Source organism: Erithacus rubecula, assembly GCF_903797595.1.
Source record: "Erithacus rubecula genome assembly, chromosome: 18".
NCBI lineage: Eukaryota > Metazoa > Chordata > Aves > Passeriformes > Muscicapidae > Erithacus > Erithacus rubecula.
This window is the reverse complement of record NC_136670.1, coordinates 274,635-289,660: the sequence shown is the minus strand read 5'-3', so window position 1 is coordinate 289,660 and position 15,026 is coordinate 274,635. Positions and strand designations below refer to the sequence as shown.

At 48.6% G+C, this 15,026-nt stretch overlaps 1 protein-coding gene across 1 annotated transcript in view; it reads right to left on the bottom strand.

Annotated features, from left to right (window-relative positions):
- Positions 1-959: 959 nt before the first annotated feature.
- CEP250 (centrosomal protein 250) overlaps positions 960-15,026 on the bottom strand; it is a 29,537-nt gene continuing 15,470 nt past the window's right edge. Inside the window, exons 21-31 of the mRNA XM_079321280.1 lie at positions 14,400-14,680; positions 11,216-11,375; positions 10,327-10,639; positions 9,791-9,918; positions 9,408-9,528; positions 8,642-8,796; positions 5,193-7,697; positions 3,410-3,565; positions 2,939-3,052; positions 2,722-2,772; positions 960-1,701 (exon numbers count right to left, since the gene is read on the bottom strand). Coding sequence (XP_079177406.1) covers positions 1,411-1,701; positions 2,722-2,772; positions 2,939-3,052; positions 3,410-3,565; positions 5,193-7,697; positions 8,642-8,796; positions 9,408-9,528; positions 9,791-9,918; positions 10,327-10,639; positions 11,216-11,375; positions 14,400-14,680 — 4,275 coding nt within the window. The 3' untranslated portion in view covers positions 960-1,410. The remainder of the gene's footprint in view (positions 1,702-2,721; positions 2,773-2,938; positions 3,053-3,409; positions 3,566-5,192; positions 7,698-8,641; positions 8,797-9,407; positions 9,529-9,790; positions 9,919-10,326; positions 10,640-11,215; positions 11,376-14,399; positions 14,681-15,026) is intronic.

The window sequence follows — 15,026 nt, the reverse complement described above, 5'->3', positions numbered from 1 at the left end:
TATGGGGATATGGTTACAGGCCTAGGGGCATCAGGCCATAACTATGGGGATACAGCTCTGAGAGCTACCTGGCAATAGGAGTATGGCCATGGTGGGGGAATGAAGTGAGGGACGAGCTGTTTCCCCTCTTGTGAGGGTCACATGCACAGCAGTATGTGCCCAGTCACTTGGCTGAAAGGTGACAGCGGCTGCCACAGCTGCCAGTGCTACACCACATGTTCTTCGATAGAATGGTCTGCTGTCAGCAACACCCTGGACTTGGAGGCGAGAGGCGAGACATTCCCCCAACCACATCCTACTCTACTCTCCTCCCTGCAATCTGTCACATCCTGGGGGAACTAGAAAAGAGGATTTAGGGCAGGAAAGCAGCTGTAAGAGGGATCCAAGCAGGGGGTTCCAGCTTCCTTCAGCCGTGTTGGAGCCTGGCCAGCTCCTCAGAGACCCTATAGGTGACCTAGAGACCCTATAAACACAGGGTTGCTGGGCTGAGAGGTGGGGATAAGAGGACACCTCTCTCTGCACTGGCCCAGAAAGCACCCATGTCCTGGGCTGCATCCCCAGCAGTGTGGGCAGCATGGGAGGGAGGGGATTCAGCTCCTGTTGAAAAGTAGGTCCCCCTGCCCAGGACACCCTCCCCAAGGCGTCCATGGCCTCCACCTGTGACAGGGCTGGAGCCAGGCACTGACAGCCTGTGGAAAGCAGCCAAGCTGTCCCTCAGGCTAGCTGTTGGGGCAAAGCCACCAGTGCGTTGAAGGGAAAAAGGGAAGGTAGAAAGGAAAGGAAGCCCCATTTCTCATTGAACTTGGATCCCTGCTGTGCACTCTTCACCCCTTTGTTTGGTAATAGCTCAAATTCCCATTGCTTGTTCCAGGGAACACCTCTGTCCTGAAGAAGGGAAATTGTATAAGAGCTCACAATAGCCTCACTGTGCCAGTGAAATAATTTTCTTCAGAAAAAAAAATATTAAAAAAAAAAAAAGTCTGTCCCTAGGAGATGCTTGCAAATGCAAATTCCACAAAATGTTATGTTACTTTGTTTGTAGCACACTCTGTGTTCTTTTATTTTAAGTAGCTGCCTTTGGACAGATGTCACCCACAAGTCTTACTGTTCAGGGATTATTCATTTCTTGGTTGGGCTTCCTTCTTCATACATCTTTCTCTCTCCTTACCTATGCTGTTGTCCTCACATACTCATATTTTGGCCCCAGAATCATCTACTATATGCTCCAAATAATGCTTCACATATCCTAATACTCAACATAAGTGAGGTCTGGCACCAGCTGAATGTGAGTCCAACAGATGTTAAAGGCAGGGAATAGCCATGCCCTGAGGAGTTGATCCCATTTCTCACATCCATGAGCTCTTTGTCTTAGCAGAAATACTTCTATTCAGGTGGAGACCAGAGGTGCTGTTACCTCAGGTCATCATTGATTCTGGCAGGTCTGGCTCTTGGATGCTCGGGCTGCCTCTGCAGAAACTGATGGCCCAGCGATGTCAGTGCCGAGTTAAGGTTCAGAGACTGATCCAGCTTCCGAGTCTCTGCTTCCAGAACAGCAGCTCTGGGCTCCTTGAGCACTGCTGCAAAGGAGCAGGAGAGCTCCTGGTGAAGGTCTGACAGTTCCTGGCTGGTCCTTGTACAGCTCTCAATGTAGTTCTGTCGCTGCTGTCGGTCTTGGGCCAGCTGTGACTGCAGCAGGGACACCTGGAAGAGGCACAGGGCCCGGCTCAGACAAGCCCATGCTGGCAGCAGCATCCGCAGCCCCACGGTACCGGCTGTCGGGGCAGACACAGCCTCCAACTCCACCCTCACCAACATTCTGCCCTTGGGGAGAGGAAAGGAACAGGCTCCCACACTGCCCCTGAACAGAGCTCAGATGATCAACAAACCCAGTTGATGGCAGGAAAGCCCTTCCCACGTACATCCCTCAGCACCAAAGCTCTATCAGAGAAAATTCCAACAGCATTTAGGAACCCAACTCTGATTTCCAAAGCACACATTTGGGCCACTGACCCCTTTCTCCACAGGCTCTGAGTCAGCAGGAGGGCTGCTGTTCCCCTGAGCTACTGGAGGACTCTTCTACTTGAGCTGCTGGACAGGCAGCTGAGAGACAGAAAGCAAACTCTCCCAAACTTCAGAGCATTCCACACAGGAGCACACCACAATGTGAGCAACTAAGGCCAGTGGAATAATAAGCCTCTAGCATTGCCTCAGATTCCTGGATTTCTGCTAAGATGCAAGCTCTACTGTTACATAGCCAAAGCAAAATGGAAACAGGCAACAAAGAACATCCTGGTCCAGACTGCCCAGGGAAGTAGTGGGATGACTGACCCTGGAAGTGTTCAGAAAATGCGGCTCTGGCAATTTGGGCCATGGTTTAGTGTTGAGATTGACAACACTGGCTTAATAGCTGCATTAGATGATCTCAGAGGTCTTTTCCAACCTTAAGCATTTTATGATTCTTTGATTCTGATATTTTCAGGTGACTTCCAGTGTTCTGAATTTGATCCCATCTCTTTCCTCCACTGCCCAATCTTCAGACAAGTCAGAGGTAAGACCAAGGTAAAGGATGTCATTTGGTTGTTGCCAACAGGTGCATGGTTGACAACACCCGCTATACTCACTTCCTGATAGCCAAACACAACTCGGGCTGCAGCAGCATGCACAGCTGTGCCCATGAGTACAGCCACAGCAGCCTTTGATGGAAGTTTTCCTACTCCTCACCTGGTTCTGTAACTCAGCTAAGCGCTGATTGCAGTGAGCATGGGACTCCTCCTGTGAAGAAAATGAAAGGATGTTCTTTCAGTCTCTTTGGTCACGGCCACAGGCAATACTCAACTTTTATTAGGTCTCTACTGGAGGGCTGCTGCCACTGGGATTTCCCATCATTCCTCTGATGACCAAAAGCCTCCTTGCACCAAAAAAAAAATGTTGATCTCACCTGTCTCGAAGTGGGCAACTTGCACTGCTCAGACTCAGAGAGAGAATATCCACAGGCATCTGGGAGTAACTGACCCCTAAAACATCTCTTCAGTCTCCTCCGTTCATGTTCCACCTGCACATTGGATGGGAGAGAGGGTCAAAGAAACCTTTCAGCAAACATGGAGCAAAAGGACCTCTGGACATCAAGGCAAGATGTTCAGACACCCTGAATTGCACCAGATAACACTGGGGGCAAAAAACTCTCGCTGGCAGCTGTGCGAGAGAGGCCAGTGTGTGTCCAGGGACACGGGGCCAGGGAGTGAGGCAGTGGAGTGAAGGTGCCTTTATGAAAGCCATGGGCTGCCACAACACAGAGAACAAACAAAAGGCTGTGCCCACAGCAGGGACAGGGAGAGGCAAGGAAACAGAGGACTCTAAAGTGCTCTAGAGGAGCCTGAGGCTCTGCAGAGTCAGCAAAAGCCCAATTTACCTGCTCAAGAGTCCTCCTGAGTTCAGTGTTCTGTTGCTTGAGCTCCACCTTTTCATCTTCCAGCTTTGCAACTGCTCTCTGCAGACATTCCAGGCTTTGCAACATGAATCTCTTCTCTGAGAGCCATGACAGCTGCTCCCCTTCAGCAACAGCCTGCTGGGCATTCAGAGAGGAGATTCCATAAGCTGGTGCCAATAAAGGTTAGAAGAATGTCACAACCAATATATCAGGGAGAGTGACTATAGCAGGAATGGACAGTGCTAAAGCCCTTCTCCTCCTTGTCCAGAGGCTAAAGCAACACACCTTCTCTCGAGGGGCCTTCCTTCAAATCACCTTGGAGAACTGAGTGAGTAATTTGTTCTGGATCTGATTCCTTCTAGTTTTGTTCAGTGTTCCCCATTCTGGTTTTGAGAGACTGGAAGCATTAGTTTTCCATCCAGCCACTTCATGATTTTACAAAGCTCTGTAATATCTCCACTCTTCCTCCCTCTCTCAGCTATTTCTTGTCAGTTGTGAATACCTACACATTTACATCTCTCTCTTAAGGGACTTATATATCATCCTTGATAATCCTCTTTGATCATCACTGTAAATTCTCTTACCTATAGTTCTACTCTCTGTCCTTAGACAACCAAATGTGCAAGATGTGGGTGGAGCATATATTTCTGCAACATAATAATATACGACGTTCTGTTCTCTATTTTCTTTACCTGTTACATCCTCATACAGAACTGCTCTTTGAAAATATCATGTTATCAATCAGGCTATATGCACTGCTCTGAATTTAAGTCAGGAGCCACCTCCTTCTTTGTGCCTTTCTGCATGAACTGCTCCTTGGACCACCTATAAATGTAGTCTTGGTATCAGCACTAAACCAATCTGTGTGGATGTAACTGCATTACATGACTGAATTTTCTTGAATACCTGACCTACATGGATGTAACTGAAATCTCATGCTCTTTTCACATTTCTGGCCCTTGTCACATATTTACTTCCCTTCAACAGATCACAATACTTGTCAGCATCCTGGATCAGGCTGCAAGTAGTATTTCTCAAGTCATAAGTGATTGTATAATGCATAAATACAGTGTTTTCTTTTTACACGCCAATATTCTAATGGACACTAGAATATAGGCAAATTCTTGCAAAGCTGCAGGACAGGCTATTGCAGCTGTTCAACTAGCAGGACCTGAATAATTTCACTTTGGAGAAATACACACAAGTGTGCCTCTCTGATTTTTGGGTAGCAGTACAAGCATGTCCTGAATGCATAATTATCCATTTAACCTGACCAGGCAATAACAGAAATACCATTCTTTTAATACACTGGAAAAGCTGTCCCTCAGAAGTCTCCATCACAGGAAGCACCGTTGCACCACCAGTGCAGCTGCTGTTCAGCCCTTGGTACAAAATTCTGCTCAGTTTAGTTCATCACCCTGCCCACCTGCTCCATTCCTTCACACACCAACCAGCCCATGTTTCCTCTTCTTGCCAGGGCACGGGAGAAGCAGCTCCCCATGTCCAGCTTTTGGCCAGGAGATGATTTGAACAGCAAGCTCCAGAGCTGTATCAGTCATTCCAGGCGTGCCAGGAGACAATCTGGCAGTCAATGCTCTCTGAATAGAGCCAGGCACACAGACAAGGCTGCCTACTGCAGCCCAGGCTGCTTTGCCCAAGCAGGCCTGGACTGACAGGGATAGAGGGTCCCAATTCTTTATAGGAAAACATAATTGGAATGATTCAGGGATGTTGTAGCGGACTAAAGGGCAATGCCAGTGCGTACCTGTTGATGAAATCGGTCTGCGTCTCTCTCTGAAACCATTCTCTGCAGGATGGTTATTTCTTTCTTCAGATTCTCTTTGGCCATTTCACTCTTGCACAGTGCAGTGCTCAGGACTTGAGTATTCTCTCTCCATTCATGTTCTCTGCTTTCTCTCTGCTTCAAAGCAGCAGCCACATGCTCCAGCTCTTTGCCACTGGCTTCCCTCTCAGCTTCCAATTGTTGGGTAACTTCTTTCTGCCTTTGTAAGAGATGGTCTCTCTCCTGGAAATTTTTCCTCTTCTCTACTTCCTCCCATTTTTGGAGTTTTTTTATTTGTTCCTTCAGGGTTTCCCCTTCATCTTTCCATCGCAAAGCTAATGTTAATTCTTTCAGGAGTTCACTCTGCCTCCTAAGCTCATGCTCTCTCTCTATCAGAGTCTTTTTTAAATACTTGACTGTGTCTGTCTGGTACTTGATCTCTTTATCCTTCTTTGTCAGAGTCTGCTGAACATGCTGGAGATCTTCCCAAAGAGCTCTTATTTCCTTTTCTAAGTGATTTCGCTCACTTTGAGCCTTGATCTCTTCTCTCTCAGGGAAGGCTTCTTTCAGGAACTCTAGTTCTCCATCATGTCTAATCTCTTCATTCTTCTCAGCTAGCCTAAGCTGGAGATTCTGCGAAGTCTTCAGTTTTTCTTCTATGTGCTGGAGTTTTTGCCTAAGAGCGTCACTGTCTTCATCCTTTTTCTTCACCACTTCCTCAAGCAGAGTCACTGGCTTCTGGCAGGATGTTAGTGCTATTTTCATGCTTTCTTCATGAAGCTGGAATGTGTTCACTTGCTCTGTCTGCTTGAGGAACTCCAAATGGTTCTTCTGCAACATCAGGCTTGCTTTGTCTAGATCCTGCTCTAGATTTTTGGCCTGCTGGCCTGCCACCCCCTTTTGCTCTCGAACTGTCTTTGCAAGAGCATGTCCAGGAACTATCTCTTGATCCTTAGCTTCAAGAGAAGATTCAGCATCTTCTAGTTTTTGCAGTATGGCTTTAGTCTGCACTGCTGTTTCTTCCTTTTGCTGTTCAAGCTTTGTGATGGCATCCTCCAGAACACAAATCTTTTCCTCTTTTTCTTTCAGAGTCAGTGTTATTGCATGGAAATTTTTTTGCTCAGCTTCATGCTTTTCCTCCTTTTCCCGGAATGCTTCACATTGCTTTCTAAGGGACAAAATTTCCAGCTGTTTTTCTTTTAGTTCCACTTGAAGATGCTGCAGAATTTGCTTCTGCTGTTCAGAATCTTGCTTTTGTTTTTGGAAGGTCTCAATCAGTTCCTTCTGAGATTCAATCAATAGATCCTTTTCTTTCAGTACTGTCCTAGAGTATTCTAAGTCTCTGTGCAAGACATTTATCTTTTCTTCTACTTTTTCCTCATAGCTCTTTGTTTGTTGCTTTTGGACGTCCATAAGTCTGTCTTTTTCTTTTAAGGTTGCTAAGGTCTGCTCCAGTTGGTCACAGACAGTCTTTAACTGCATTTCCATGACTTCAACTTCCTGCATTTGCTTTTGTTGTGACTCAAGCTCTTGATCTTTTTTAGATAAAGAAAGTGTCATGATTTCTACTTTACCAAGAAGCTCTTGCAGATGCCCATCTTGCTGTTCCTTGTGTTGTTGCAAGACCTTTAACTCCTCCCTTTGAGTATCACACTCACTCTCTCTGTCCTTAAGAACAGTCCTCAGGTGTTCAAGGGTAGCATTTAGAGATTTCATGTCTTCTCTCTCCTTTTCCATTTCTTGAATCTGCTGAGACAGAGAAAGAAGCTCCAAGCTTTTCTCCTTCAGGTTTCTTTGCATATCATCAAGATCCACAAGCAGATTTCTGACTTGTACTGCACCATGCTGTTCTAGAATCATTATTTTCTCCTCCTGGAATTTGATCTCCAGGTGTCTGTCCTCCAGGTCTTTGCTCACCCTGCTGACAGCAGAGTTCTGCAATTCTAACTGCTTCTCCAGTTCCTGTATCAGTTCTTGTTTGGATCTGATCTCCTGGTCCTTTTCTTCCAGCTCTTGGTTCATTTTGCTTAAAACAAGCCTTTGCTTTTCTTGCTGCTTCTCCAGCTCCTTTATCTGTTCCTGTTGTGATTCTGTCTTCTGTTCTTTCTCTGTTATATCCTTAATAACCTGATTAAGAGCAGTTTTATGCATTTCTTTCTGCTTTTCCAACATTCTCATCTGTTCTTGGTACAACTTCACTTCTCCTTCCCTCTCTGACAGGATGGCAGTTACACGAGTAAGATGCTCCTGCAAACCTTTGGTCTCTGCTGCCTCTTTCTGAAGAATCTCCATTTTCTTCTCCTGATTTTGAACTTCTTCATTTTTAATTTTTAACATGGACAGTGCAGTGTGGAGTTCTTGTTCAAGGGAGTGATTCTTGTCTATTGCTGTAATTGCTCGGGTTTCAGAGGCCGTAACTGATTCCTCCAAAAGATTTATCTCATACTCCAGTTTTTCTTTATCTGCCTGCAGCCTGTCCTGTTCATGCTGCAAAACAGGGAGAAAAAGGGTCACTCATTCTCTCTCTTGGTTTGCTTCTCATACCAGATCTGGACTCCTGTCCCAGGGGCAGGCACAGGCTGCTCCTCTCTCTCTGCCTCTCAGGATGCTGCAGACCTTTGCTGGGTCCCCCTTGATGCTGCATCTTTTCCAGCTCACTCAGCCAGTCCCAGCTCCCTTCCTGTCCTTCCCCGACCTCTTGCAGCTCCACTCCAGTGTTCCTTTGGGGAGGAGCTGCCAGAACTGCAGCCACCATTTCAGTCCATGCTAAGCAGGATTTAGGCAGTGCCACGAGGATGTGCTCTCCAGCAGGGAGGAAGGGAAGAGCAAACATCTCCAGCATTCCATTCCCTGGGTTGGGGCAACAGCAGTGGTTTTCCAGCTCTCCTGTGTAGAGTTTCCATGGCACCATCCCGAGAGCCCCACTGCCCTCTCTTGGAGCCTCAATGGCCAGATCAGGCTGTCATTCTCTGCTGCCCCTCAGGACCACTTCTCCCCTTGCAGGCACATGTCCTTCTCTGCATCAGCACTTGGCTTTCCTCTCTTCTCTCCCCACTGGCTGCTATCAGATGGCCAAGGCCAAATACCTTTCTATCAACAGCAAACCTGCTCTTCTCACCCCTCCTTCCAGATCCAGAAGCTTATTAATCTGAACATGGCTTAGCACATGAGGAATTGCTCAAACCATGCAATTTCAACAGAGACAGTGTGGACATTGAGAACTAAAGCTTCTAGGGCACAGAACTCCATCATGGAGAAAAATTAGCAGCCTCAGCACTAAGTGGCTCTGACATGACTACAACATCCTTTCCTCCTTATTCAGAAGACTGAAATTAGAAAAGTTGAACAGAAAAAAGGTGTTCCTTAGAACTATTAACACCAGGTCCAAACAGATCTAGGAAATGGCCCTTTGTGGCATCTGCCAATCTCACCAGCACATCCTTCCTTTCCTTCTCCAGGCCCTCCAATTTCCTCTGCAGAGATGCCACCTCCTGACGAAGAGTCACAGCCTCTTCCTTCAAGGCAATGGTCTCTTCCTTCAGGGCAGTTTCTAGAGTGGTCTTCTGGTGTTCTGCCCTCCACATTGCTGTAGCAGAGAAGAAGATGGGGAAAAGTAAAGAAAAGGCAAACTGATGTGCATCCTGCAAAGACAACAGCACTGTCTTCTCTGCCTGCCTGTGTTTGCCAGGCCCTAAGCCCACAAGGGCTCCAAAGCTGACAGAAATGAAGGAAACTTCCAGGAAGAGACAAAAGCAGGAATGAAAGGGGCAAGGTTCAGAAGAATAGGAAAGTGTGTTTGCTCTTCAGCTTGTGCAGAGTGAGCAATTCAAGAGAGACAAAGGACTGAGGATGCCTGTGCAGCCCTGCTCCAGAGGGATCAATAGCCTGGATGCTCTGGCAGGGCCTGGAGTTTGGGGGAATCAAGCTGAAGCATCCAGCTAAAGCTCCTTAGCACAGACATGGCACCTGAAAGGCAACAGCTGTGCATGGGATGAGCCACAGCAGAGCCAGATGGCACTGCCAGCCATGGCATCTCTCTTGAGAAAAAGCTTTCACAGGTACTACAATGGATAAATCTCCTGCTTGTTGTTTTTCCCCTCTGCCATCTCAGGGTACTGGCCTTTTCCTCTGCATGGGATCAGAAATCTCAGCTGGCAAGACAGGGTGGGGCAGTAGACCGGAGAAGAGAAGCTGTACCTGCCTGACTTTCATCCAACTGTATTTGCAGCTCCTGATTGATGGCTTTGAGATTGTCCATCTGAGCCTGCCCCATGCCCAGCTCCAGCTCCAACGCCTGCATCTTCTTCCTTGCATCATTCTGGAAGAGTTAAGAGGAGCAGAATCACCTGTTAGTGCCACTGCTCACAGGAGACAAAGGGCTACAAACACTAAAGCAGAAATAGCCCAGGTGGGGGAAGGCAGCTGGACTGTACTGGTAGATGTGATTGTGATTCTCCTTCCTCCCCACGCCAGTGAGCCAAATCTCCTACAAGGACCAAAAGCCATCCTGGCTTTGGCACTGTGCTTGTCCAGCAGCCCAGCAGCAAGACAGAATTTCTGGGTGTACTGGGACAAATTACCAGATCTTTCTGGGAATGCTCCAGGTGCTGTTGCAGGTCTTGCAGATATGCTGCCACTCTGTCTACTGTGAGCTCTGTAGGGACATTCCCAGCCTGAGAAGCAGTTAGACCCACGACATGACCCTCTTCTGAAAAGAGAAGACATTTTGGTTCAAGATTTAATCCAGAGGCAAACAAAAAAGGCCTCTCTACCTAGGAGGAGGTGCCTTTGTCATCACCCTAGAGCTCATCTTGCAGCACGATGTGTGCCACAGTCTGACATTATTCTGATGACTTTTAATGTCAGCACTGCCCCAAAGACAACAGTATGAGTCCCATGAGTCAGACGGGCCCTTCTCCCTTCTGACTCTGATCATTTCTCTACATACAAACATGGACTTGTGTGTCTGCAGGGAAGTCAAACTGTCAAGACTTCCCAAGGCCTGAGTCAGCCTAAACTGTCAGGGTGAGTGTGTCATACCAGGATGACCAGGAACTACCCCCTCACTCCACCTGCTCTCCCACACCTGCTCACCCTTCTACCCTTCTACACTTGCCTGAGTTCCAAGTGACCAAGTCTCTACTGTTCCTGATCATGTGGTGGAAAACCAAGAGCAGTTTGTCCAGCTGGGATTGAGTTTCCTGGTGGGCACCACTGGCCTGTTGACATTGTGTAGCCAAGGCCTCTGCTTTGTCATCAGAGCTCTGGAGTCTCACATGCAGCTGGGACACTTCAGTCTCCAGCGCATGCACAGAGTCCTTCATGCACCGTTCTCCTGCTCGGGACTCCTCCAGCTCCTGCAGCAGCTGCTTCTCTCGAGTGGCCTTGGCAGCCTCCATCTCCAGCACTGTGTCCTGCAGGGCCCGGATCTGGAAGATGGATGCACAGTGCCTCAGGGACAGGGCTGCTCCTCAGGCAGCAGACTGGGCAGTAGGGAGAGCAATGAAGGAGAAAGGACTTCAGGTAAAAAACGTGCAGGAAACAGAAGGCACAGAACCAAGGATTGCAATAGAGACAAATGTGGAAAAAACAGGGAAAGGAAGGCAATGGACACCCTTGAGGCTGCAGCTCTGAACACTGCCTGAACTGGCTGTGCTGGAAGTGCCCTGCCCAGCCTGCCACAGCCACGGCTGTGTCCCCACATTGCTCAGTGCCCAGCACAGGCACAAGCTCCATCTGGGACAATTCTGCTAACACAGGGACAGAGAAGCTCCAAAGGAGTCTGCTGCTGCTTCTCCTCCCAGATTTTCTGCTGGAACCCAGGAGAGAATGGGGGAAAACATCAGCAGCACACACCAGATCCAGCCTTGGCCTCAGGATGCAGCAACAGCCATGGACAGAACATGGCAGCAGTGGATGCTAGGGGAGAGGAAAGAGACTGGGGCCTCCAAGCCAAAGACAGTGTTGTGTGTCCATGGAGAAGAGGATGCCAGTGCACAACTTACCTGGGTGTTGAGCTCCTCCAGTTCTCTTCTATGCTCTGAGTGGAGCTCCTCAGCTTGATTAAGGGCAGAACGAAGGTGAGATGCCTGACTGATCTGGGCCAGGTTGTTTTCTTCCAGGGTTCTGAGGTTCAGATCCTTTTCTTCCAGAGACAGAGTCAGCCTGTGGAACAAGGCAACAAATGGCCATGAGAGACATTCGTATCCTTTGGGTGCCTCAGTAGGGATGGTGGAGTTGACCACTATGTGAGACAACACTTGGAATGTGACAAGCTTTGTGTCGGGTAGATGAGAGTGAGCCCACAGCTTATGGGTCAGAATAAAAGGACAGACAAGCAAGGGTGACATTGCTGTGGGTGTTTCCTAGAGGCCACCTGAACAGGAGGAGAGGTAGATGACGCTTTCTACAGACAACATAAAGCAACCTCAAGGTCACAGGCCCTGGTTCTTGTGAGGGACTTTAGCTTCCCTGCCATCAGCTAGAGAAGCAACACAGTGCGGGACATTTCTGGAAAGTACTGATGACATCTTGCTGTCACAGTCACTGGAGGATCCCACAAGGAATAGCACACTGCTCAACCTTATCCTAACAATCAGGGAAGGCCTTGCTGGAGATGTGAAGCTTGGGGTCAGCCTTGGCTGCACTGACTATGAATGAGATTGTGAAGGTCAGCTGGGGGTGAGGAAAAAGCAGGGCAGAAAGCAAGATTACAACCACAGACCTCACAAAAACTTTAGCCTCTCCAGGGATCTTCTTGAAAGAAGCACATGGGAACAGGTCCTGCAGCATAAAGGGGTCCAAACTGATATTCAAGGATCACTTCCTCTAGGCTCAACAACAATGCATCTCAGTGTGCAAGAAATTGGGCAAAGGGGGAAAGAGACCTGAGGGGATAAGCAAAGAACTCCTGTCATTTCTTAAGTACACAGGAGGTGAAAGCAGGCTCAGCCCACTAGGAATGACATTGGAGAGATTACTGGAGTAAGTAGAAATGAAACAAAGAAGGCCAAGGACCACCTTGGAATTAAATCTGGGCAAGGATGTCAGGGACAACAAGAAGGACTTTTAAAAATACATCAATAACAAAAGGAAAACCAAGGTTGATGTGTCTGCCTGTTCCTACATGGAAGGGAGACCCTGATAACAGAGGATGCAGAGAAGGCAGAGTTCCTGAGTGCCTTTCCTTTGCATTGGTCTGTACTGGACAAGACCAACCCTCAGGGATCTCTGGCCCAGGAAACTAGGCCAAAGGAATGTTAGAAGGAAGACTATCTCTTGGCAAGATTTTTCTTTCAAGGACAACTGGGTTAGTGATTGCCTGGGCAAACACGACATCCACAAGCCCATAGGCCCTGACAGGATTTGTCCATGAGTGCTGAGTGAGCTTGTGGACATCAGAGCAAGGCCACTCCCCGTTATCTTTGAAAGGTCCTGGAGATCAGGAGAGGTGCCTCCGGGCTGGAAGAAAGCAAATGTCATTCTGGTCTTCAGAAATGGCAAAGAAGAAGACACAGGCAACTATGGATTTGTCAGGCTCACCTCAATCCCTGGAAAGGTGATGGAGCACCTCATACTGGAGGCCCCCTCTACCCACATAGGAGGACAAGAAGGTGATGAGGAATGGTCAGCATGGGCCACTAACAGTAAATCATGCTTGACCAACCTGGTTGCCTTCTACAATGAAACAACTACCCAGGTGCACAAAGGGAGAGCACTGAATATTGTTTACCTTGATTTCAGCAAGGGTTTTGACACTGTCTCTTACAACATCGTCCTGGGGAAACTCAGGCAGTGGGGGAGTGGACAATGGGCTGGACTGAGAACTGGCTGAACAGCAGAAGCCAGATGGTTGTAATCAGTGGCACAAGGTCTCATTAAGAGGCCTGTCATTAGTGGCGTCCCCCAGGATTCACTCCTGGGCCTACTACTGTTGAACTTGTTCATCAATGCCTTGGATGAGGTGGTTGATGCCTCTCCATCAAGGTCACTGTGCATCTCCTCAGAGGGATCTCAGCAGGCTGGAGAGATGGGCAGAGAGGAACCTTCTGAAATTCAGCAAGGGACTACACAGCTGCACCTGGGGAGGAACAGTCCCAGGCACTTGCACAGGCTGGGGCCAACCTGCTGGGAAGCAGCGCTGTGTAGTAGGACCTGGGGGTCCTGGTGGACAAGAAACTCTGCACAAGCTAGCAGTGTCCTTGTGGTGAAGGTGGCCACTGGGATTCTGGAAAGCACTGGGAAAAGCATTGCCAGCAGGTCAGGGAGTGATGCAGTCCCTCTCCTCAGTCCTGAGGAACATCTGGAGTGCTGTGTCCAGCTCTGAGCTCCTCTGGACAAGGGGAGAGGAGTTCCAGGAGCAGGGCCAGCAGAGGCTGCAGAGATAAGGAAGGGCCTGGAGCATCTTCCTGATGAGGAAAGGCTGAGGAACCTGGGGCTGTTCAGCCTGGAGAGGAGTCCTAGCTGAGAGGGGCCCTCAGCCCTGGGTGTCCCTGTCTGCAGGGATGGCTCCAAGCAGGGCCCAGGTTCTGCTTGCTGGGGCCCAGTAACAACATCAAAGGAATGGGCAGGACCTGATGGCCAGAAGTTCTACCTGGACATAAGGAAGAAATTCTTTCCTGTGCAGAGACCAAGCACTGAAGAGATCTGGACAATCTGAACAGTGGAGTTTCCCTCACTGGAGACATTCTAGAACCATCCTGTTCCATGTGCTCTGGGATGACCCTGCTTGAGCAGAGAAGTGGGACCAGACGAGCTACTCTGGTCCCTCCAACCTTATGCATTCTGTGATCCTCTTCATCTGGCTTAGATAAAAAATCATGGGTTTAACATGTCTTATGTCAACAAAAGGCATCAGATGCCAGGCTGATCCAGATCCCAGAGGCTTCAAGTTACTGGAGGTGATGGATGCATCCACCTCCTTACACTGCAGCTTGGGCAGTGTTAACACACCCACCTAACCTAAAAAAACAACAGTCCCCAGAGGGAAAGAGCTACCCCAAAAGCCTCTGCTTTCAGAAAAACTTTAACTGAAGGCTTAAAGAAAAAGGAAATGAACATTCAGATAATGAAATGTGTTGGTACAGAGAGCTCAGAATCAGCCACTTAGGAAATGCTGCCAGAGCCCCTGGCACGTGCAAAGAGAGAATTCATTCACCACAATGCAGAGTCCCACAGGCTTTCATTTACCTGGCTTTTTCCCTCTCTAGGACATTCACAGAAGCTTGCAATTCTGAATTTTGCTGAGCCACTTCCTCCCATTGACTCCTTTCCCTCTCCAGGTTCTGCAGGTGCACTTGCAGCTCCTTGTTATGATGTTCTGCCTCTTCCAGCAGCTTCTTGGTGTGTTCAACCTCCAACAGCTTCTGCCTTGACTGATCCTGCGCCCAGCTCACATCTTGCTGTGCTCTCTGGACAATCGCTTCCTGGGACTCTCGGGAGGCTGCCAGCTGAGATGTCAACTCTTCCACCTCCAGTCAAACACAACAGAGCAGTCAGAGGCTACAGCCACAGCAGAGGCTGTGAGTAAAAAGTAAAGGACAGCTTTGCATTTCTCCCTGTCCTGACAGCACCAGATTCACAATGGATATGGACAGCTTGTTTCAATCTCTAAGTGGGCCACCAAGGGCACCTTCCAAACCAAGGCTAGCAAGAAGAGGCCAGCAGGAATCCTTGCTGATGGTTGCTGGCCAACAGCCCAGAGCACTAGCCCAGCTGTCCAGGGCAGCAAGGAGATTCAGCAGAGCACTGAGTGTCCTTCAGAGCAGCTGCCATGGAGAGCACAGGACCAGGCAGCCCCAGGGATCACCCCATCAA